The sequence below is a fragment of the Hippopotamus amphibius genome, chromosome 1 (assembly GCF_030028045.1).
Source record: "Hippopotamus amphibius kiboko isolate mHipAmp2 chromosome 1, mHipAmp2.hap2, whole genome shotgun sequence".
NCBI classification, from domain to species: Eukaryota; Metazoa; Chordata; class Mammalia; order Artiodactyla; family Hippopotamidae; genus Hippopotamus; species Hippopotamus amphibius.
Window position 1 is genome coordinate 68,350,660 of NC_080186.1, and position 22,756 is coordinate 68,373,415.

General features: G+C 36.4%; 1 protein-coding gene across 6 annotated transcripts in view; it reads right to left on the reverse strand.

Annotated features, from left to right (window-relative positions):
* The window catches only part of ST6GALNAC3 (ST6 N-acetylgalactosaminide alpha-2,6-sialyltransferase 3), a 636,206-nt gene that overhangs the window by 205,024 nt on the left and 408,426 nt on the right, over positions 1-22,756 (reverse strand). Inside the window, exon 4 of one of the 6 annotated variants that reach the window (XM_057715903.1) lies at positions 17,230-17,274. The exons of the other annotated variants lie outside the window; for them this stretch is intronic. Coding sequence (XP_057571886.1) covers positions 17,244-17,274 — 31 coding nt within the window. The 3' untranslated portion in view covers positions 17,230-17,243. Of the gene's footprint in view, positions 1-17,229; positions 17,275-22,756 lie in introns of those variants that run through there. 6 annotated transcript variants of the gene reach the window in all.

A 22,756-nucleotide genomic window follows, 5' to 3' on the forward strand; every position in this document is an offset into this window, starting at 1 on the left:
GGATTTTGTATGTAAAAGCATTAAACTGAAATGCTGTTTACGACTTCATTTGCCCAGTAGAATAGTAGAATAAAATAGTTATCAAACACTGCTTTTGCTCATGAAGCAAATATAGTTGTTATAATACCCGTAGTCCATTACCAATTCCATTTAATGTTTTTTTCTTTAAGACAAATAGCTTTACCTCTTGACCTAGAGAAAAAGAAGCCATCTAGCAACAAAGAAGCTCATGATCTAAATGCTGTTCAGAATTTTAATAATGGTTTGTTCAATATTTGAATTCACTTCTTTAAAGATAAGAGAAAGCAAATTAGATTATTTAGTTACTGCTTCCCTACTAAAGGGGAAAATATCATCTGCATAAAATATTAAAGCATTCATATTCTGTTCCATTTCTAACTGACTGCTCTGTAGAGGAAACGGTCATTTTTTGATAGATACCAAATACAGAACTCAAGATTCTTGTCCCATCATCTTTATTAGCTGCTACATGATCCTGAAGGACAATATTCCTTTGCTCTACTTTAAAAAGGCCATGAAAACTAGAACCTGCCCGTTATCAGAAAGACAACAGATTGGGCCTAAAAGAAATCAGACTGTTGTCTGATGATTATTATCCTACAAACGAAAGCTGTTGATTTCAGCAGTGATACTAGAATTCCTGGGGCCTCTTTTAGGGTCACATAAGCATAAAGACCAGACTCCCATACGCCAGACAAGAGACTGTTGCAAATGCTAGTAGATTTTCTTCAATTTATAAAAATAAGAGTAAATACTTCACTTATTATGTGTCAGACACTCTTCTAAGCATTTTACACACAGTCATCATTTTGTCCTTTGTATCATTCTGGGAGCCTAAGATCAAAAGCCATAGGATATGCTTTCACCTCTACCCAACACTACCTCTCCCATACTCTACTGCTTTGAGTATGACTACTGTATTTCATGGAGATGATTTCATATTAAAGACTCTCTTCATGTTGAAAAATTTTAGTGAAGTTACAGAAACTTTGCAAGTTAGAGTGAACAAGGACTCAAGAAATCATTCAGTTTAACCAAGACCTAAATCATGTGCTAAGTGTCAAACACCTAGTTGGTGGCAGGTTAGAAACTAGAACATAGTATCCTGACCCCTGTATACTCTACTATTACATATCCCTTTTCTAATGTGAAAGGTGAGACACTCATTTGTGTCAAACATATTTCCCAATCACCTACAACATGCCAGGCACCGTTTGTCAGACACTGTAGACATGGTTCGAAACAGAGAAAATGCCTACCCTCATGGAGTCACGCTATTCAAGTCACTAAATAAACAAGGATTTACTGAGCACCGATTATGCACCAAGCTCCAAAGAAAGTCTGCAGAGGTGGGGATGGGAAGAGGTGGAGTGGGAGAGGGAAGAGTATGAGAAATAGTCCCTGATTTCTAAGGAGTTACAAAAGACAAGGGAAAGATATGAAACACCATAGGAAAATACAGTATAATTAAGAGCCGAGTTGTAGGGTAAATGAATACCAAGGGATTTCAGAGAAGGGGAGACCCAGATAGCGGGAGGGATGTGGATGTATACATCATGGAGAAAGTGGAGAGGTGAAGGTGATGCTTGCCCACCATGCAGTATGCAGCAGCCAGATTTAGAGACGTGGATGGACTTTAAGGGCATAAACCTGAGTGAAAACAGTAGGAGACACATGAAATTTAATACATGTGTTAAGCAAAATAATTGCACATAAAACAGTAATAGTTATTTGGTAAAAGTGTATGCAATAAAAAAATTATGTACATAAAACAAAAAGAATGCCTGCCTATGCAGAGAGAAGTAAGGAAATAGGAATAAATATAATAAGAATATTAAATAACTGATTAATTTAAAGATAAGATCAGGGCCCTCACAGACCAATGATGAAATTGTGTCATGACCTGATTAAGTCAACTCTCTGCTGTCAAGTCCAAGGAAAAAACTCAGGGTGGCCTGGGACAGACAAAGTGGAACTTTGTAGGCTGTAGAGACCATGTTCAGGCTGAGAGAAGAACAGAAAAGGTGATCTGGGTGAGGAGACAGTATGAGAGGGGAGAGACCATTATGCTTGGAGGGGAAGGTGTCTGTGGAGGGAGTGGAAGAAATATGGGTAGATATATGGCTTGGGTCTCTTAGAGGAACCCTCAGAAGTCAGGCAGAGGCCTCAGAGGGGATGGTAGAAAACATGAGCAGGTGAGCGATGCAGTGAAACAGGAGACTAAGGAAGGGGAGCCTGCCAGTGTCCTTGGGAAGAAGGACCCAGATGGTGAAGCATCTAGGAAATCAAACTGTGGAACGTTCAGATGTGCGTGGATGAGGGCTGAATTAGTGGTGTCCATGGGGAAGAAAGGGAGATGGAGGGACACACACACTGTGAGAAGACCACACAAATGCCACAGGGATGTATTAGTTTGGTTCTTCATGCAGGACAGTTTTGGAAAGTTTGCTTCAGTGTAGCCGTGGTTCCTGAAAGCAGTTAAGTGGGTCACTTGCTTAGCTTTCCTTAGTGGTAGATTAATTAGCCAGCTGTAACTCCCGGATCTCTATTTTTAAATAACGACTTGCATAAATCTCTGAAGACAAGAACTCGCCACTAGCATACAGCATATTCCGGCAGCTGCAAGTTATTATGCCCAGTGGAAATTAAATATTTTTTAGGGAAATCATGCAAGATCTCATGACAAATGTGAAATTAACCCCTGCCACCTCTATGCCCAACTCATTTCTTTGCTCGCCTGCCATCCTAATAAGCAGAGTCTCTGGGGTCCTGAAATGACAGCAGAATTGGCAATATTTTAAAAAGGCATTATTCGTCTACGAGCATTAGTGAAAGACAGAGCCTTTGTCCCAGGCTGAGCTAGAAGCTCTGGAAATCAAACATTGATAAAAACACACAATGGGATCCTACTAAAAAACTATTAACCCTTGGTCAGACAAAGATACTTATAACTCCAGGGATGTAAATAAACAAACAAACAAAGCCATTTTATTTATCATTTTAAGCATCTTAAAACCCTCAAGCTCCCATTCTTTTTCCTTCTGACCAAATGCATTCTCATCTGGTTACTACTTCTTGCTTTATTTATAAGCTTCAGGTTGCAGATAATATGTGACCTCTTACTTTCCCTTTTCATTGCCTGTTTTTTACGTTAGGGTTCTTGTAGTTTGCAGGAGATCTGAAACAATGCATTCTCAGTTAGAGTGAATATAGAAGAAAGAGAAAGAATGGCAAGAGCTGGCAGTCAATAACTCCAACAAAGCTGCATTAGGAAGGGTCCTGAAGTCTGGAGCATTATTGAGTATTTAGGTACCATTTGCAAATGTGTGTTTAATAAAAATGACAGTCAATACTGTCATAATTATGAAGAAAAAGATTTAACTTGTTTGGCCATTTTCAGTAAAAGACAGAAGTCAGGCATGGTTTTGGCAAGAAACCCATCCCTGGGTGGGTGAAAATGGAATCCTCAAATTTCCCAAGTTATTGTAAAGACTTCGTAAGAAATCCCTGATTTCCCACATAAATACCAACAATCTAGAATCCAAGAGAATAAAAAGACAAAAGCAACCTAAATGTCCATTGATGGATGAATGGATAAAGAAGATGTGGTATATATACCCAATGGAATACTACTCAGCCATAAAAAAAGAATGAAACAATGTTGTGTACAGCAACATGAATGGACCTAGAGATTATCATACTAAGTAAAGGAAACCAGTCATAGAAAGACAAATATCATATGATGTCACTTATATGTGAAATCTAAAATATGACACAAATGAACTTATTTATGAAACAGAAACAGACTTACAGACACAGAAAGAGAACTGCCTTGTGGTTGCCAAGGGTGTGGGTGGGGGAGGGACAGAGGGGGAGTTTGGAGTTAGCAGATGCAAACTATTATACATGGAATGCATAAACAACAAGGTCCTACTGTATGGCACAGGAAACTATATTCAATATCCTGTAATAAACCATAATGGAAAATAATATGAAAAAGAATATGCATATATGTATGTATAACTGAGTCACTTTGCTGTACATCAAAAACTAACACACTATTGTGTCAACTATACATCAATTAAAAGAAAAAAAAAGATGTAATGCCTTTATATAGATGGCATACTTCAGGGTCAGAGGCAGAGCAGAAGTTATCAGTAAGGACCAGAAAAGAGAATGGAGGTGATGGTTACCACACCCCTGCTTGGAGAGGCCCATCACTGAAGCCCATCGCTGTGAAGTTGGGATCTGCTGCCCTTTTATCAGTTCCCACCTTGATTCCCCAGGCCTTCCCTCAGCTTTCCAATGTTTCAGGACATCTCTGAATCTCAGAGGGAAGGCTTCAAACCCCAATGCTGCCAGGCAACACTGTCTCCTTTCATCTGAATCCAGACATGGGCTTTCACCTTGACCCTTTGACCTCCTATGTCAAGACGTGAACACGGTTCCTGCCTCCAGCTAATGGTTTCCAACACTGCTGAATGGGAGTCTAATCAATTATGTGAACTTCAGACTTTGGCATAAAGGTCATTATTGTGTTACGCACCTGGAATCACATTGTAATGAGGCAAATCACATTCTCTTACAGTCAATGAGGGGGAAAAAAAGCACACAAAATGGAAATTACTCCCAAAATGACCTTGCTGGATTTCTACATCTGGCTAGCAGATTCTGTTTCTATACATCAAGAAACTGATGTGGCAGCTCTGTCATACAACCAGGCAGCCCAATCTCATGTTAGCAAACATGCTATTACGGAACATATGGTATAAGCCCATTAATTGTGTGCACAGTTGATGAATTCCCAGCAAAGTACCCATGATGTTTACTGATTCACTGCCACCCTGCCCCAGGCTGCTTCCAAACACGTCAGAAAAATAAAATGTCATCCGTATTTGCATTCAGAAATTATTCCATATTTACACATGCTAATAAAAACAAAAGCTTGCTTTTTAAGGAAGGGGCAAGCTCCACAATCAATTTTCTGAGAGGCCCCAGTGTTTGACACGTTCTGCATACATTGTGTTCATTGGAAGAGCAGCTTGAAAAATACAGGTGGGCTAGCTCTGTGGCTCCTCGCCCTTTCTGGTGCTGACAGCAGCTGAGAGCGGACAGCCAGCCAGGAGAGCTGAGGGTACCTGCAGACCACTCACTTCCTCTGTGTAAACAACTTGCCTTAGATTGCTTCTTAGTGACTGAGCAAATATTTAATGAACCAGTGAATGAATTAGTTATGTGAAGAGCTGTGACCTGAGGGTGCCCTAAAACTTCTCTGCCCCTTTCATTAATAACCAGCTCCTTCTCCAATTCCTCAGTTTTGTTCTCTTCCTTGGATTGTAGCATTTGGGTTTATTAAGTAGGGCATGAAGTTCTGAAAATCACTGGTAATGTGATTTTCATGAACAAATCACTTAACTTTTCTGAGCCTCAATTCCCTTATCCATAAAATGGGTGAATTACAGCATTTATCTTGTAAGGATTCTTTAGGTGGCAAGAGACAGAAACCTAATTCAAGCTATTTTAAGAGAAACACAAAGAATAAGTCTATTGGCTCACATGGCTGGGAGGGATTTTGGGCTATCTGACCCAATCAAGGGATGGGAGCCTGGGGCTCAAAAGCTAGGATCAGGACTCAGAGCCACCAGAACTCACTCCATCCTCCATCTCTCAGCTCAGCTCTGCTTGGCTTCATTCTTTCCCTCATCAGCTTGGAATGAACTTGGTCACTTTTAACCCTAGTTTCACGTTCTTTTAGCATCATGAATCCAGAGGCAAAACTGTTTATTTTTCACTTTCAAATCAAATCCTTCTCTACTATGTCAGGGGAGGACTAAGATTGGCCCCTCTGGTTCACAGGTTAACCTTAGGATGGGATGTCTGATTAACCTGCCTGGAGTTGTGCCTGCCCCTGCACCTAGGGTGAAAGGATGTGGCTAGGATGAATTACCAGAAGAGGGGGATCAAAACCTTGCTGAGCAAATAAAGCAAAAAAAAAAAAAAAAAAAAGCTGCCCCTGTCCTACCTCATCTCACCAGATTGTTGTGAGCACCCAGGCACATGGCAAGTGCTGAACAACCAGAGATTAATATTATACATAAATGGGCGTGTATCCTGCCAAATGTCATATGTGAATCCTAGCAAGTTAACTACCAATTCTACTTATTAATTCTCTCTCTGAGGGTGGAAGCTGCTTAGGCCAGTATTAACGACAATTATAATAATAATAGTTAACATTTAAGGAGCAATTACTTCAAGTCAGGAACTTCTTTTCTGAGCACCTTATGTATATCAGCTATAAGATAGATACTACCATTGTCCCTAGTTTTATATAAATAAACTAATGCAAAGAGAGGTAAAGCAACTTGCCCAAAGTTATCCATACTTAACCAGCAGTGGAGTGAGGGTTTGGCCCCAGGGAGTCTGGACCAGAGTTCATACTCCCAACCACCAGGCCTCAATATTTCTTGTACTAGGAATATGGGATGTAGGTTGAAACACAACTAATATTTTGCACCGTGCCTTTTCCTGATGCACTGAAAACTCCACGAGATTGGTAATTATGTCTACCCTACTCACAGTTGCAGACATATGTCACTCTTAAGGTCTGTATGACTGGTATGAGAAGAGTAGAGGTAATTAGGATTGGGCTAGAATTTTATTTGAGTGCCTGAATATCATTCAAATAATAGTGCTTTTGAAAATGAATATGCACAACCATTTTTCTGAAATTCAGGAAAGATGCATAATGTTCAGGTGCCGAATAACTTGGCTGCTAGTTAATCATGCTTGACACTCACATAGCACTTCACCTTTTAACATCACTCTGGAATATGTTAGTTCATTAATCCTTACAACAACCATGTGAGACAAGGAAGGTTCCTGAACCTGCCTCTGATCTCGCTGTAACCTGGTATCTAAATACTTGGTGGATGAAGGAAGAAAGAAAAAAATCAGATAAACCAAGTACGGAAACAAACATATGCCACCAGGAATGACAAGAGTGAATGCGAAAGGCATATCCTCTGGCTTAGAGGTTTGCCCTTGATGTGTAAACTTTAAACATACAATATCCATATAATAATTATTATTCATTTCTGTTGGGTTAAATGTAATAAAACTGCAATCGATCCACTTCAAATGTCTATATGCCTCATCAGTGGTCATTTCCACTGATTAAGACTTACTTCTTAAATTTTCAAAATAGTTTTAAATGTATATTCCACATTCTGTTTCCCACCCCAATTCTACTTTTCTCAAAAAGGATCTGCCTGATGTTAACATCTGCATGGTGTTAGCTATGTTCAGTACAGATTCCTTCATGTTCTTTTGTCATCTGGCTGACAGTTACTTCTACATAGCATGAGAGGCTGAGGTGATCTTGCCAGTCACCTGAACAAAGATGTTCTTGGCCATTGCTTTTTCACTCGGGCATGGATGTTGATCACTGACAACCCGAAAAAGTGGAGAGAGAAAGGTACCTTAACAAGGTAATAGGGCTAAACACCATCTTAGGTGGCTTTGGAGCCACAAACAATACTTTAAAAATTATTGAGAAGGCAATTCCGTTAATAGAATGGCATAAAAATCAGACCAAATGCAGGTGAGCATACAATCCCAGTTAAAAACAGTCATCTTATTTCTAGCATCAGCTCATCCTGCTTTCTCAAGGAACTGAGGATTAAAGGGAAGTCAGTACAAGAAAAAAGCTCAAGTTCTAGGATCAGGAAGACCTGGCTTCAAACTGATTAAACTAATTACTAATTGTGTGATTTTAGGCAAGTTGCTCAATCTCTCGGAGTATCAGTTTCCACACGATAATAACAGAAGCTACCTGGTAGAACTGTTAAGGGATTAAATAAGATAATTTACTCACAGGCTCAGCACAGTGCCAGGCATATACTGAATGCTCAGAAATAAAGATTATTAACTGTCTCTAGAATTCTTTGATATTCTCAGTTTTGAGGTATGATATGAAGCTTCTTTAAAATAATAAACCTAGGAATTAGAGATAATGACTGCCTGTGTAAGAGGAATATGTTGTGGTCTGTGTTAACATAATGATTTTTATCCACCCAGGCTAGAAACAGAAATGCTCTAAATCACCCAAAAGATCAGATATTTGCCAGCAGTTAGCAGACTAATATGCAATGTTGACCCTGGGCAAAGTCAGGGAACAGATGATGTGTCTGTGATGAGCCTGTGTTTTTCTGCTTGCGCCCTCTTCCCTCTTCCTGAGATGTTATCCTCACTCTATTTTTTTTGGAGCAATTGAGGCCCTCCCAGCTGCCGTGGAAGTTCCAACAACTAAATGACCACTTTACCTACTCATGAGTGCTACTCTGGCAGCTAAAAACTCTCAAGGTTACTAATGGTTTTGCCCATTTCCTACAACCACATTATTAACCTGGAAGATTTTTCAGCTCCTTTCTCTCCCTCCTAACAGCTACAAAGATAATCATGATAAAGGCACTTAATGGTGCCTCTGATTACCCATTAGCATGGGACAGGGCAAGGATGTTGAAGGTTGGGGGGAGGTGTTATCAAGTTCACGGGTTAATTTGCACTGGTACAGGGAAATCTGAGCAGATCTTTTTAGAATCAATCCACTGGGGGAACATACAGAAGGAAGCATTCAAACTACGGTACTCAAGCAGAATGAACACTTATTTCACAGACACAATTACAACCGCCAAGGGAGAAAATTTTTCCAAAACTATTTAATCTCTGAAATGGGCAATAAGCTTGTCAGCCTCTTGGGCATTTCAACCTTGGTGCAATGGTTCATGGCAAATCTTTCTATGACCAAAATCCATCAGATTCATCAAGTGTCTCCATTCTCTCACAATAAAAGTCTTTTAAGGCTCTGAAGATGAGGTAAGCTTTGTGTGTGCAATATATGCTCCTCTGTCACCAGTGCAAAACCTAGGGATAGGATAGAGAAAGGATGCTTGAAAAGTGAGGATGTTCATCTTGCAAGTGTTTGAGATGCTATTTCTAAGGTAATTTCCCCTACAAATCAAGAAGTCCGATTCAATTCAAGTCCAGTTCAAGCTTGTCTTCCAGAATGTCTAGTAAGTCCTCAAAAGCATGAACTGTGTACTTGCTTTTGTCTCACTTTCTACCCATCCTCCTTTGCACCCCATGAATTCATTATGGCTACGAAAAGATTAAGATTAAGACTAGAATTAGCAGTCAGAGAATTCGCTAGAACTAGCCATTTTTTTCCCTATCATGTCTATTAATGACTGCAACATTATAAACAATAAAGTTTAATTAGGAACTAAAGTGTCTACAGCAATTAAATATGAAGGAAGTATTAAAAAACACAGCAGGAAGGATCATATTTTTAAAGCATTTAAATTGCAAATGATGTTATTGACAGAACTTTTTACAAGAAATTTTGTGTTGGGGGAAAAAAAAGAAAGAAATCTAAAGTGAAGTGTTGGCAGCATGGCATTTACAGACAAATAAATATTTAGGATGGATCAATTTGCAACCATGAACAGATGCTTCAGGACATATATAGAGCTAACAGGAGCTGTCCTTAATTTCTACCTCACTGAGTCAATAAGGGGAAAAAAAATCAACTTAAAAGATTCCGTAGTAATGACATGACTCATTAGTGTTATGGCCACTTCAAATTAAAGGATTCATCTTCAGTTACTGAGAGAAGAAAATTATTAATGAACTTTATGCATGAATATTTGGAAAGGACTACAGCTCACTCTCTGGGCATAAAACTATCTGAAGTTGTAATTACAGGGTTTTAGGTTTCTAAGACCAGATTCTAAATTTAAAAAAAAGCCTCATTTTGGTTCTATAGTTCACTGCTTGATAAACAGTGCTGAAAACAGAAGTTGTGTGCCTTCTAAGCCATTGAGAAGAGCTGGAGTGAATGCTGGAGAGAAAGGAAAGTTCTAGTTTCAAGGAAACACATGCAAAAGAAGGGGGAAAATGAGCCTTCCTTCCTCTAACTTTATGCTATTCTAAAATACAGTGGTAGCAACTTCAGAACAAAATGGAAAGATGAAGAAAGGTCAGGCATCTCTTTCTGAATGCAGTGAAGCATTGCACAGCTTCTGCATTTGTTATTGTTTTTGGCATTTGTTCTGGAGCTTGAATCTGGACAATCTGCTTCTATCTTTAACTCCATCACACATTAGGCCCACACTAAACTCCATCACACATTAGGCCCACACCAGAGAGGTGTCCAGTTGAAGCCTCTAGTAATAAAAGTTCGGTGTTTGAAGGAACTGTGTTGAATGAGCTGTCTTATTCCCTGCAAACAAGTCATATACATAGTAGTCTTATGGGAGATGAAATATACAAGTGTAAAGTCAAAGGGGATGTCCAGAAGGTGAGGACTACAAGGGACTGGGAAGTTTGTAGCTAATGGTGCTGCCTCCCGTACCAGTTTTGAGAAAGACATTGGATTAATGTTCTCTCTACTGGGTTTGAATATTGCCAAAACAATTGGGCATATGTTCACTGGCTCACGGGATGACATATACCCATAACCTATTTCTAAGTTAGGGAAGAAAGGAACAGAGGCTGATCTTTTTGGAACTCCTTTTTAATGGCCAGGAATCCTGGCAATTTTATTTTCTAGTACAATTATGTTTATTCCTACTCTGTTTGAATGAATTGCAAAGGAACAGAAGCATAGCATTCCCAGTTGAAGTCTTCAAGTTGACAGCCTGATACTCTGATCTATTTTTATTGACTTTAAATTTAAATTCAAAGCCAATGTTCATAGGTGTCTTCACAACAAGCTGCAGGCCTATGGGAAATACTCCCTGGATCCTCTATTTATCTAAAGTTTGGCCTCCTCATTATGATCAATTAATATTTCAGAGAGTTCATTTTTTGTTCTGAGATTGGAATAGATGTCACTTTCTGGAAAGTCATTTACATTGCTATTCATTTTCTTTTCAGTGCCTTGTTTATGACTAAAAAAATGCACTGATGATTTCATAATGAGAGCATATTATGTAGAATTGGAAACATAATCTTTGAAAAGTATCAGTTTTTATGTGTCAGGTAACATTTCTTTTCAATTTTCTTTTTCATGTGATTTTTTTTCTTTTCTAAAGGGAAATATAAGTGTTAGGAGAGAAATGAAATATATATCAGGATTTTTTTCCTACATTTTTTGAACTACTATAAAATCTAAAGGGACCAGATGATTAAAGTCCTTCATTTCTAAAGAATTCTCTTCGAGAAATCCCAAAAGCTAGAGACAAATTGTTTTTATTATTGTTTAAGTTTTGTTTAAGGGTATAGACTATACCACATTCTTTAAAGAAATAAAGTATTTGTCTCTATTCCTATAATATCTCATACAATATGTTGGATTTTTAAAAGTAATACTACTCAGAATGTGGAAGATATCAGTAAAGTCATTGATCATGAACATCTTGAGGTCATTTGTTCATTTATTTCATAACTTAGTTAACAAGTAAATGATGAACACCTACTACATGTGGTTACATATGTCAAGCTTTATGGCAAGCACGAATGTAAATAAACTATAGTTCTTACCTTTAAGATGTGTATAATACAGTAGTAGGGACAGACATAATCCTATAACAGGAATATAGGGCAGAAGGTTCAGAATGTTATGGAATTTCTAGTTCAAATGGCTTACTGCAGGTACTGCCTTAGTTCTCAAATTACTTCTGACCTTACAGTAACCCTACAGCAAACCATTATAAAAGCATGGTAAGGCTGGAAAACTGGGTGTCCTAACAGCAGAGCAGTATACTGACAGGAATTTGCGAAGATATAAATAACAATGGATTGACAGGTTTTTCTGTCTCGTGTAGATTAAGGCAGTTTTTGGTAGACCAATTCACCTGCTGAGAATTTTGTTTAAAAAGTAAAATAAACACAAAAATTCTCCATTTAAAGATATACACAGCTACAGAAATAATAAAATCGTGGAAAGAGGAGACTCCTGGAAGGGTGTAATAATAATCTTCAGTGGCATTTTCCCTGGAAACATGTGCTGATTCTCGCAAGGGGAGGCTGGGAATCGTGGCTTTCACTGGGCAGAGGACCACTGCTGAAGACAGAGAAACCAGCAGATACTTTGGCATTTAGATGAGAAGGACTCAGAAAATTGGATATTTGAGGATCCTCAAGTCAGAAGTGAGTCCTCTCTCAAAATATATGCCAAATTTTGAAAGTGTACAAGATAGAACACTAAAGAGATAACCCATAAACTGAGAAGTAAAGTTGAAAAATCTGTAGTCTCTAAAGACTTGCTGGTGGGCCTAGAGAATACAGTGGGCTCTTAATTGAAAGCAATGGACGGGAGGCAGGAAAAAACAGCAATAGACTGAATTTTAGTTTAGTTTAATAAAAACTTCAATAGAACCCCCAAATTGGCTCATTCCTTAATAATTTAAGATAACCCCTCACTCTACCTAGCAAGAGAAAAAAATAATCCTTTTCTGATGTAAAATCACAATATCTACAACCTTTTCAAAATTTATACTCCGCGTTCTTCATTTATTAAAATCATCCTAGACATGGCAAGAGACAGGACCATACGTCCAAAAACCAAGGGAGAAAAAACAGGCAACAGAAACGGATTCATAGGTGATAGAGATATTGGTGTCATAACATAAGGGCTATAAAATAACATTAATATGAATAAAAAAGAAAAATGATAGAGAAAAAAAGATAAATGTTAGAGAATTTTACCAGGCAATAAGAATCCGAATCAGTCATGTTACATTATTTACATACATTATATATTATACATATACATACACATACACACATATTATATATAAATGATTTTCTGATTTTTTTATAGGGATTTATCCTTACACAACTGTGACGGTTAAAATTCACTATAGGGTGGATGTGTCTTTGTGTCTTATACTGGAGCTTTATGTCTAAAGGTCAGATATTTGGGAAAGAAAGACAGACATAAAGTTCCAGACAGTGAGAATAAACTGGAATCCAAAAGAATGAGCAGGATAGGGATGGACTAACATCCATACCAGTCTCTCACTGCCTCTAACTTTAATGGCAATTGTCATGCACAAGAAGCGCTTACCCTTCATCACACAATTTAACACACATTTGGGTGAGGATTCAGAGAAGCTGAGAAAGGAGTAGTAGCTGAACATCTGACTGCTGCCCAACCCCAATGAGGTGAACAAACAGATTAATGACAATATATGTGAGATGCAGTGGCATTTGACTTAATGACCTTCTAAGTGTAAATCTATATGGCGACTGCTTCAATTTTACCTTCCAAATCCCATAGATAATGTCTGTTGTGGCCCACCTGAACTCAAAACACATAGCAAGAGAACTCTTGGAAATGTAGTTCAACCTAGCTTAACTGACACACACACACACACACACACACACACACAGCCACCAAAGAACCTATACAAAGAATTAGATGGGGGCTGCAGAAGTAAAAAGTGTCCTAACTTACAATAAGAACTAAACTAATGCATACAACATCAAATTGGACAGAGTTGAGGGGAAAAAACAGTGAACTTGAAGACAGTCAATGGAAAAGATCCAAATGGAAGCACAGAGAAAGATCAAAGAATCAGTAGAAAGAAAGAACAAAGCAAAAGAGAAATAGCATACATGTAGTTGGTATATCACAAAAAGAAGAGAGAACTGAAAAGAAATAATATCTGAAGAGATAATGGCAAAAAATTTTCCAAACTGAAGAAAAACATCAATTCAGAAATTCAAAATTCTCAGCAAACTACAAGCAGAATGAATACTGTTAAAAATCATTAAGGTACATCATTTGAAAACTGATTTTAAAAAAACACATGAATAAAATAGATGTCAAATGACGCCAGGGCAAGAAAAAGACACTACCTTCAAAGGAACACCAATAAGAAAACAGCTGACTTCTCAATAGAAATGATGTAAGCCAGAAGACAATGCAATAATACCTTAGAAGTGCTAAAAATAACTGTTAATGTAGCATTTTACACCCAGCGAAAATGTACCTCAAAAACAGAAACATTACTAGAAAAAGAAAAATTAAGATAATTCATTGTCAGTAGGATTGCACTGAAGGGAATATTAAAGAAAGTTTTCAGACCAAAGGAGTATGACCATAAGGGAAAATATGGAAATGGAGGAGGAAATTAGGAGCAATACAAAGATAAATATATGGGTAAATATAACTGAAAATAGATGGCACAAAAAAACAGTGGTTATGTTTAAGGAATTTAAAATATATGTAGAATTAAAATGTGTGACAACAATAATACAAAAGGGATAAATTCTATTATTATCATGGAAGCAGTAAAAATAATCATTTGTATTAGGCTGTAATAAGTTGTGGATGAATATTTTGATCTCTTAACCATTAAAATAATTATTTAAAACATAAAGCTGAGAATCTATAAATTAGAAAAAATTGAATGACAAAAATCACTTGATTAATCCCAAAGAAGGCAAAAAAGTATTTAAAAGGCATTAAAAACCAAAACATACAGGTGGGCCAAATGCTAAAGTTGTAAACCTAAATATATAAAGTACATTAACTATAAATGGACAAAGTAGTTCAAGTAAAAGATTAGTATTTTCAGGCTAGGTTTTAAAAACTTACATGTGCTTACAAGAGTAAGGAAGTACTATGTACCAGGTAAATACTAAGCAAAGAAAACTGGTATAGCTCTACTAATACCAGTCCCCCAAAACTATAAGCCAAAAAGGATTACTAGGGCTAAACAAGGTCATTTTATAATAAGGTGCCGATCCACTAGGAAGATATAATAATTCTAAATCATTTATGCATCTGATATTAAAAAAACAAACAAACGTAGCAGGTCTCTGGAATCTATAAGCCATATGAATAAAAGCGAGAGCCTCCAAAATAAGTGAAATTTCTGGAAGAACCCCAACTAACCATCAGATTAGAAGTAGTAATGAAAGCTAGAAGTAATAGACTGTGTGTGATTGGTCAGGTAATTTTGTTCTGTGTGTGTGTGTACTATGCCAACCCCCTGCTCTCAGAGCAGCCAACTCCAATGTTGGCCTCTAGGATTAAGCTCTAAGTATAACTGTATAAAGTGGGAATACTGAGAAGTACCTCTGGTAATTTATGGTCTCCTTGCCAAGAGGCTATGAACTATATCTAAAGAGGGGCCTGGCTACTCATATGTCTCTCTTCCCTTGCCTAGTCTCGGGAAGCAAGGCTCCTGTTATCAGAGCCTGTATTTGTTGCTAGGTCAACAGAGATTCTCATTTGTGCTGAGTAAATAAATGTCATTATCAATACTTTTCAATCAAGATCCTCAGATACAAATATGAACAAACATGCATGAATCACTAAATATCTGAGGGAAACTACAGCATGAAAAGAGTCACTGACTCAACAAACAGAGGAAGTAACCACCAGGGAAACAGAAGTTAACAGAGGAAACAAGAAAAAAGAAAGTATGTACACTACAAATACACACATTTTTAAATTTCATGAATATTTTAAAACATACTTTTAAAATATATTATCTATGATAAAAGCAACTGGCCGCTATGAAAAAGGCATAAGTAGAGTTCTTGGAAATTAAAAACAGAATCACGATAAACTTAACAAATTAGCAGACTGATTGAAAATTGAATAATGAACTAGAAGATAGAAATAAGGGATTGTCCTACAAAACAGTACAAATGACAGAATTGAAGAGTATGAAAGAAAAAATGACTCATGGAGAATGGAAGCCCATATTGAGTATTAATAAAGATTAATGAAACAACTAGCTATATCTGCATGATTATAAAGCTGCATTAGAACAATAGTCACTAGCTACACATGGCTATTTAAATTTACATTTAAATTAATTTAATATATAATAAAATTAAAATTTCATTTTATCAATCTACTATCCAGATTTCAAAGGCTCAATACCACATGTGATATAGGTGGCTATTATTTTGGACAGTACAGTGGATAAAGATTACTTACAAAGGAACAAGGAACTAACTGATGTCATTCTCTTTATTAGAAAATTTGGATGCACAGAGCTTGTAGAATAGTGTCTTCAAAGTTCTAAGGAAACATGATTTTAACCCTAGAATTTTATATTTAAATTATTTTGCAAATGTGAAAATGAAGTTGACATTTTTAGACACAAGTTCTCAGGATGTATTATACCATAGGTTCTTTTCGAAGGAAGCACTTGAGCATATGTTCCAGAAAAAACAAAAGAATCTAAAAAAGGATGAAGATGTGAGTTATAAGAAAGATGGTTAATAATTTAACCAGAAAGCATGTTGATAGGTCTAAAAACAGTTGGTAATAAGGCTGTGACACTTAAGGCAATTTCCATGGATAATTACTAAGAGAGCTTTTTTAAAAAACAAACTGAATATATAATTGCTGATCATTTAAGTAAAACATAGGAAGGGGCAGGAATGTGGAAAGAAATTTAAAAGATACTAAGAGTCTAATTTAGGAGGTTAATTATGAAAAGTACTTAATGTTAACGCTGAATTGGAAATTGTAAGTTTCCATAATGTATTTAAACATAGATGAGAAAAATGGAATGCATAATTACTAAAGAAGGAATGAAGAAAAACTTAGTAAAATCAACTAAATACAAAAAAGGAGAAATAAGAAACCATCAAAATATAATAAATATTTCAGTTATTACAATAAATGTGAATTAATTAAAATTTTATATTAATTTCAGTTATTACAATAAATGTAAATTAATTAAAATTTCTATTTTAAAATAGAAGCCATGTAGGACATGTAAATAATTTTGGCGATATGATCTTTACTGTAGTCAAACCTGTACTACAATGGCACAGAATAGCTGAACATAAAGTTTCACTAGTAAAGCAAGACTGTCCTTTGCAATTATAAATGCACTTGAGTTTAAATGAAAAAAATTAAAAATGATTATGTACTTAATAACATAACATCAAAAACATAAGGTAAACATTACAATTATATAAGTGAAATAAACAAATTTACAATTACATTTGGACACTGAAATTATATTTCTCAAAAATGAGTAAAATGAAGTTGTCATAAGTAAATAGGAATTCAGATTATTTGATATTCAAAATTAGCATGTATTTTAAATACATACAGCTATAACTTCATATCAATAAATGACTCATTTTTAATATCCATAGAACATTTATAAAAACTAACTACATAAAGTCACAAAAACGTCATACATTTTGAAAAGGAAGAATTATAGTCTCCAATTTTCTGGCTAAATAGAGTGAAAAACAAGCCACGCCTTCCTGCAAAACAAAGCAAAACAATAGCAAGAAAACTCTCCAATTATAATACAAAAAAACTTTACTTTTAATATATCTTGACTTTAAGAGGAAATCAAAATCTGTTTAGAAGTGAATAGCAATGAATACATATCAAAATGGCTAACCTAAAGATAAAATTAAATTTTAACAATGGCCTTAAATGTACCGGTGAAAACAAAAAAATGTAGAAAATAATTAATCAACTTAATAATGTTATAAACAACAAAGCAAACAAAAGAATGTTAAAGGAAGTAATAAAAGTAGAAAGTAAACATAGCAATAACTGAAGGTAAACCTTAAAAAGATAAGATTGGTTAATCATAGCAAAACTGCTTCTTTTCAAGAGTAAGGAAGATCTACAAAAAATTGACAAGTCTAATGAAAAACTATATGAGACAAGTTAGGTAAAAATAAAAAGTAATTAACTTTTTTGTATGCCAAAAATAAAACATTAAGAGCATACTTAAAAGTCATATTCACTAGAACAATAAAACTATAAAACACAAGGACATAAACCTACCCAAAATGTGCAAGACCTATATGAAGAAAATGATGAAATTTTACTGTAAGGCATAAAAGGAGATGACTAAATGAAGCAATATATCATATCTGGGGGTGACAAAAATTCATATTTTAAATGTTGATTCTCTCAATATACATCTACAAAGTTAACAAAATTTCAATCACAATCCCATGGTTATTAATAAATTTAAACAGATAATTATTTTGTTTATACAGAACAATAAAATGTTCACGAATATCAAAGAAAACTTTAAAACTAAACCATAATTAATCGGGATCTGTCTCACCAGATATCAAGTTTATAAATAAAATGATAAATAGACTTAGAAAAATAAAGGAAGACTGAAAGCTTTTATTAAAAATATATTTTTAAACTTCTGGGGGGGGAGTCAAGGAAGGGAGGGAATACGGGGATATGTGTATAAAAACAGATGATTGAACTTGGTGTACCCTCCCAAAAATAATAAATAAATAAATAAAATTAAAATATATATATATATATTTTTAAACTTCTATTTTGAAAAAGTTACAATAAGCAAAATTAAAAGATAACTAAGAGGAAATACCTATAACATGTATAACATACAATGTTTTATTATTAATTTTATAGAGAGTTCTTTGAAAAAAGTATGAAGACAAGATATTAGAAATCTCAACAAAGGACCATTCACAAAAAAAGAAATACATGTGGCTAAGAAATTTAGGTAACATTCATCAATCTCACTAGTATAGGACAATAAAAAGTAAAATAAGAAGATAGTATATATTAGATTTAGAGTGTAGAAAAAATTGATAGTATTTTTGAATATGTGGTGAAAAGAGCAAGCTCAGATACTATCCAGGCATATACTCATTTTGAAGCAATCTGTCAGTGTGTAGCTATCAAAATATAAAATACATGTACTCCCTGGCCTAGCAACTTCACTTCTAGGAATCTACCCTATCAAAAATCTTGCATTTATACAAAAGTCACATATGCTTAGTAACAGCAAAAAAAAAAAAAAAAAAAAATCAGAGAGGATTTTTTCAATATCATTTATAGAAGCCTAATTCAATTAGTTTAAGCAAAAAATAAACAAAAACAAAAAGGAAAAACCATATATCCATTAAAAGCAAACAACAGGAGAAGGAAGAAAATTTATATATGTGTGTGTATATATATATACATACATACATTCATATATGTATTATATGATTATTTATAGATATGTATATGTCTATACGTGTATGTATTTGTATTTATATATAATTATAGTGTTAAAGAACATTTAAAAAACAACTCAAGTGGCAGAATGATGCTAGTATAATTCCATCTAATAATAAGCAGCAGCAGAAAGAACAAACACCACATAAGTGCAGGGTGTGTGCGGGTGAATGTATATGCAGAGAAAAAGGGCTAGACTCTTCCTAGAGATTACTTTGGAGGAGAAAAGGAGGCAATCTGTCATATTTTAAAATTCTAGTTTACATATTATTAAACTCCTCTCCTACAAAAATCATAACATTCAAATATGAGGTTTTTTCATGTAAGAAGAATCATTTAAGGAAGAAATGATGTATGGTAGCACAGAAAAAGAAGAAACCAACGCCAGGTAATAATTCTGAATCTGGAGCCTAAGATATAGCCCATGCCCTTTGGGAGTTTAAGGGAGATAAACATTTCTCAGGTGGCCATGACACAAGTATAGAGAGGCCTGTAGGAGAAGTGAAAACAAATTGTAGGAGAAGTCAGGAGAGAGCTATTACCTCAAATATGTTACCTAATAATTCATGTTGTTCCATCAGTTAATGTTGAGAGGAAAATTCAATTCATTTGAAATCATTTATTCATACTCCTAAACTGAACAGCATATTGATTTCGATATCCATTTTCACTACATTCAAGAGGCCTTCAACGTGGAGCCCTTTCCATGTTAAAGTGTCCTCGAATCACCCATGGTTATACTGCCACTCTCTGAATGCAATCAAGCCATAGTCATAGTAGAGGGAGAGGGGTTTGCTCAGTTTAGTTGAATATAACAAACATTGTGTGCCGAGTACTGTGCAAGGGCTGGAGAGGGGAAGATGAAAATGCCATGTCTTGCTCTGAAGACACTTCAGATCTACGGGGGAGTGTAGAGGCATACGCTGGGGCTGTGCTCAGGGCCCAGTGGGAGGCAGAGGAGCCACTGGGGAGGAAGAGACTGGCACAGAATTCCAACAAGGAGCAGCTGTTTAAGGGGAGACTTGAAAAACAGCAGGATTTACATGGGGGAAGGAGGTGTGAAGGGCAGGTCCAAGGGTGTGAGACACACAGCTGCGTATGGGGAGATGGAATCACTGTTTCTGGGTTGTAAATAGTAAGAGTGAATGGGGAAAGAGAGGGGTGGAAGTGAGGTCAAAGAGGTGGACCAAGGTCAGACTCTCCGGGATTTTGAATGGAGAGTTACAGAATTTACATATTATACTGAGCAGGATTTGAAGGGTTTTAAATTGCAGAGTTAGATTTACTTATACATGGATCTCTCTGGTGTAGGATAAGAGAGGGGAGCAGAGACACCAGTTAGGAAACACTGGCAAAATATCCTCATGTCCCGAACTAAAGTGGTAACAGCAGGTAGGGGAAGTGCACATGTGTCTGAAAAACTCTGTCTAGAAAGTCAGTTTACTAGACTTGACTTATGAGGATAAAATGAATTTACATATACAGGATCTGAGACCAGTGAATGGCATATAGTAAACTATTTGGTATTATTATTCTTGGATCCACTATGTTCTTACTGCTCCTTAGTACTTTCTGCTCTGACTTCTTGGACCATCTTTCCTCTAGTATCTCTCCCTCTGGTTCCATGGCTCTCTCTATTGTCCCTGTCACAACACATTCGGATGGTATATGTGCTCTCTCTGGCTGTGGGCTGCTAGACTGCACGTCTGTGTCTCATTTGTATTGCCTTCCCCAGCACCCAGCATACTACCTTACTCAAGGTCCTCAAGACATTTTTGGTGAAGGGTAGGAACCAAAGCCCATAATACCTTACAATACTGTTTTTAGCTTTAAAATCATGCTGCCAAATATAAATAAATTCAGTATGGACACCCGTTTTCAAGTTCCTGTCCACAGCTCCTAGTATTGATATGAGTTAAATCATGTCCTAGGCATTTATGCTGTGATTTCTTATTCTAGTGTGGAAAATCCATGTCATCCAGGCCTTTGACTTCATCAGCAGCAGATGACACTTCAGGGCAGCCCACCATGCTTTAATTGGTGCCCTGGAGAGTCTGGCTCTGCCCTCACAAAACAAACACACTCTTCACAACTTTCAGGCTGATATTCAAAGAACTGAGAAAACTCCTTTCTCCCTGTGGTTGTTAGAGTGGCCCCCTAAAGACGTCTGCATGTTAATCCCTGAAACCTGTGAATGTATTACTTTACAGGGCAAAGGGACTTTGTAATTGTAATTGAGGATTTTGCAATGGAGAGGTTATCATGGATTATTCAGTCTCAAGGTAATTACAAGGATTTTTATAAAAAGAACAAAAGGAGGCAGGAGAGGCAGAAAAGGAGATGTGACAATAGAAGCAGAGTTCAGAGTGACATGGGGCCAGGAGCCAAGCAATGTGGACAGCCTTGCACATATCTTGCTGGAAAAGGCAAGATAAGATTCTCTCTTAAAGCTTCCAGAAGGACCAGTTACAAAGGACCTTGCCAACTCATTTTCAACTTCTAATTCCTGAACTGTAAGAAAATGAATTTGTGTTGTTTTAAACGAGTAAGTCTGTGGTAATTTGTTACAGCAGCAATGGGAAACTAATACACTCCCCTAACTCGAATCTCATTGGTACAAACAATATCCAGTTTATTTGTTCCCTTTGATGTAGTTACAATATCTCAAGAACTGCTCTTACGTGTTACAGTATCAGAGTAAGCGTGGCTCTTCATTCTTTTTATGATTCTAACCAAGATATTGCTGTAGCATCAGCCCAAACAACCCCAATATGATAAATTTCCATCTATCCTTAATATGAAAGTCAATTTGACCCAAACCAGTACTTTGAATTTTTGCCTTTTTGGAAGGATTCTTTGAATGCAAATTCAATAGCAGCTTTAGTCCTCACCCCTCCCCCTTTCCTTTAGCTTCCATTTTGTGTTCACGTATGTGTTTACCTGTTTTTCCCCCCTTAGACTGCACTGAGTGATACAAGATACTTCCTCAGACCACCAGCATTCAAATCATTTCACACTTTTTATATCAACAATTGAAGAGTAACTCTGTTGGTCTTTCCAGAATAAGTCATCCCATTCTCATTTCTTGATGAGCTTAAAAGTGACACACTGTTCAATTCATAGACTTTTATATTAGAAGCTTCTGAGACCTAGAAAATTTTGTCCTACTCAGTAAGGTTATTTATTCTAAATGCAAATTGGCCTTACTAAATTGACACTCTACGCTCATGATCTGGTTTTTCCTGGCAGTTTCGGTATATCTTTATATGACAATAAAGGCCTTTCTTACTGGTTCTTAAATGAGAAATATGCTCAATGTCTCAGACATCATCATCAATTGTCAACTTTTCATTAACATAAAAGTGACACTGTGTTCCAAAATCTGTAAAATTTTAGAGCATAAAATGAAGACAAGAAAGGAGGCCATGGGGTACGTTCACCTAGAGGCCTGGGGTCCAGCTCAGCCCCTGACGGGTGCCTGCTGTGAGGTCCTCCTTCCACCCTCCCTCCCCTTCTAGAGCCTCCCTTACATGCCCTTCTCAGCAACATGTGCTCTAGCGGCAGACTTCTGGATATCATGCTTCAGCAATACTGGGGCTCAAGTGACAAACTTAAAACAGGATGGAGCCTTCCTGAGTTTTTCTGCAGACATTCTAGGGGCTGTTTTGTCCACGGACATCAGAGGTGAAACTCTTCTGCATTACGAATCTGTCTAAGGCAAGTTTACTAGTTAAAACA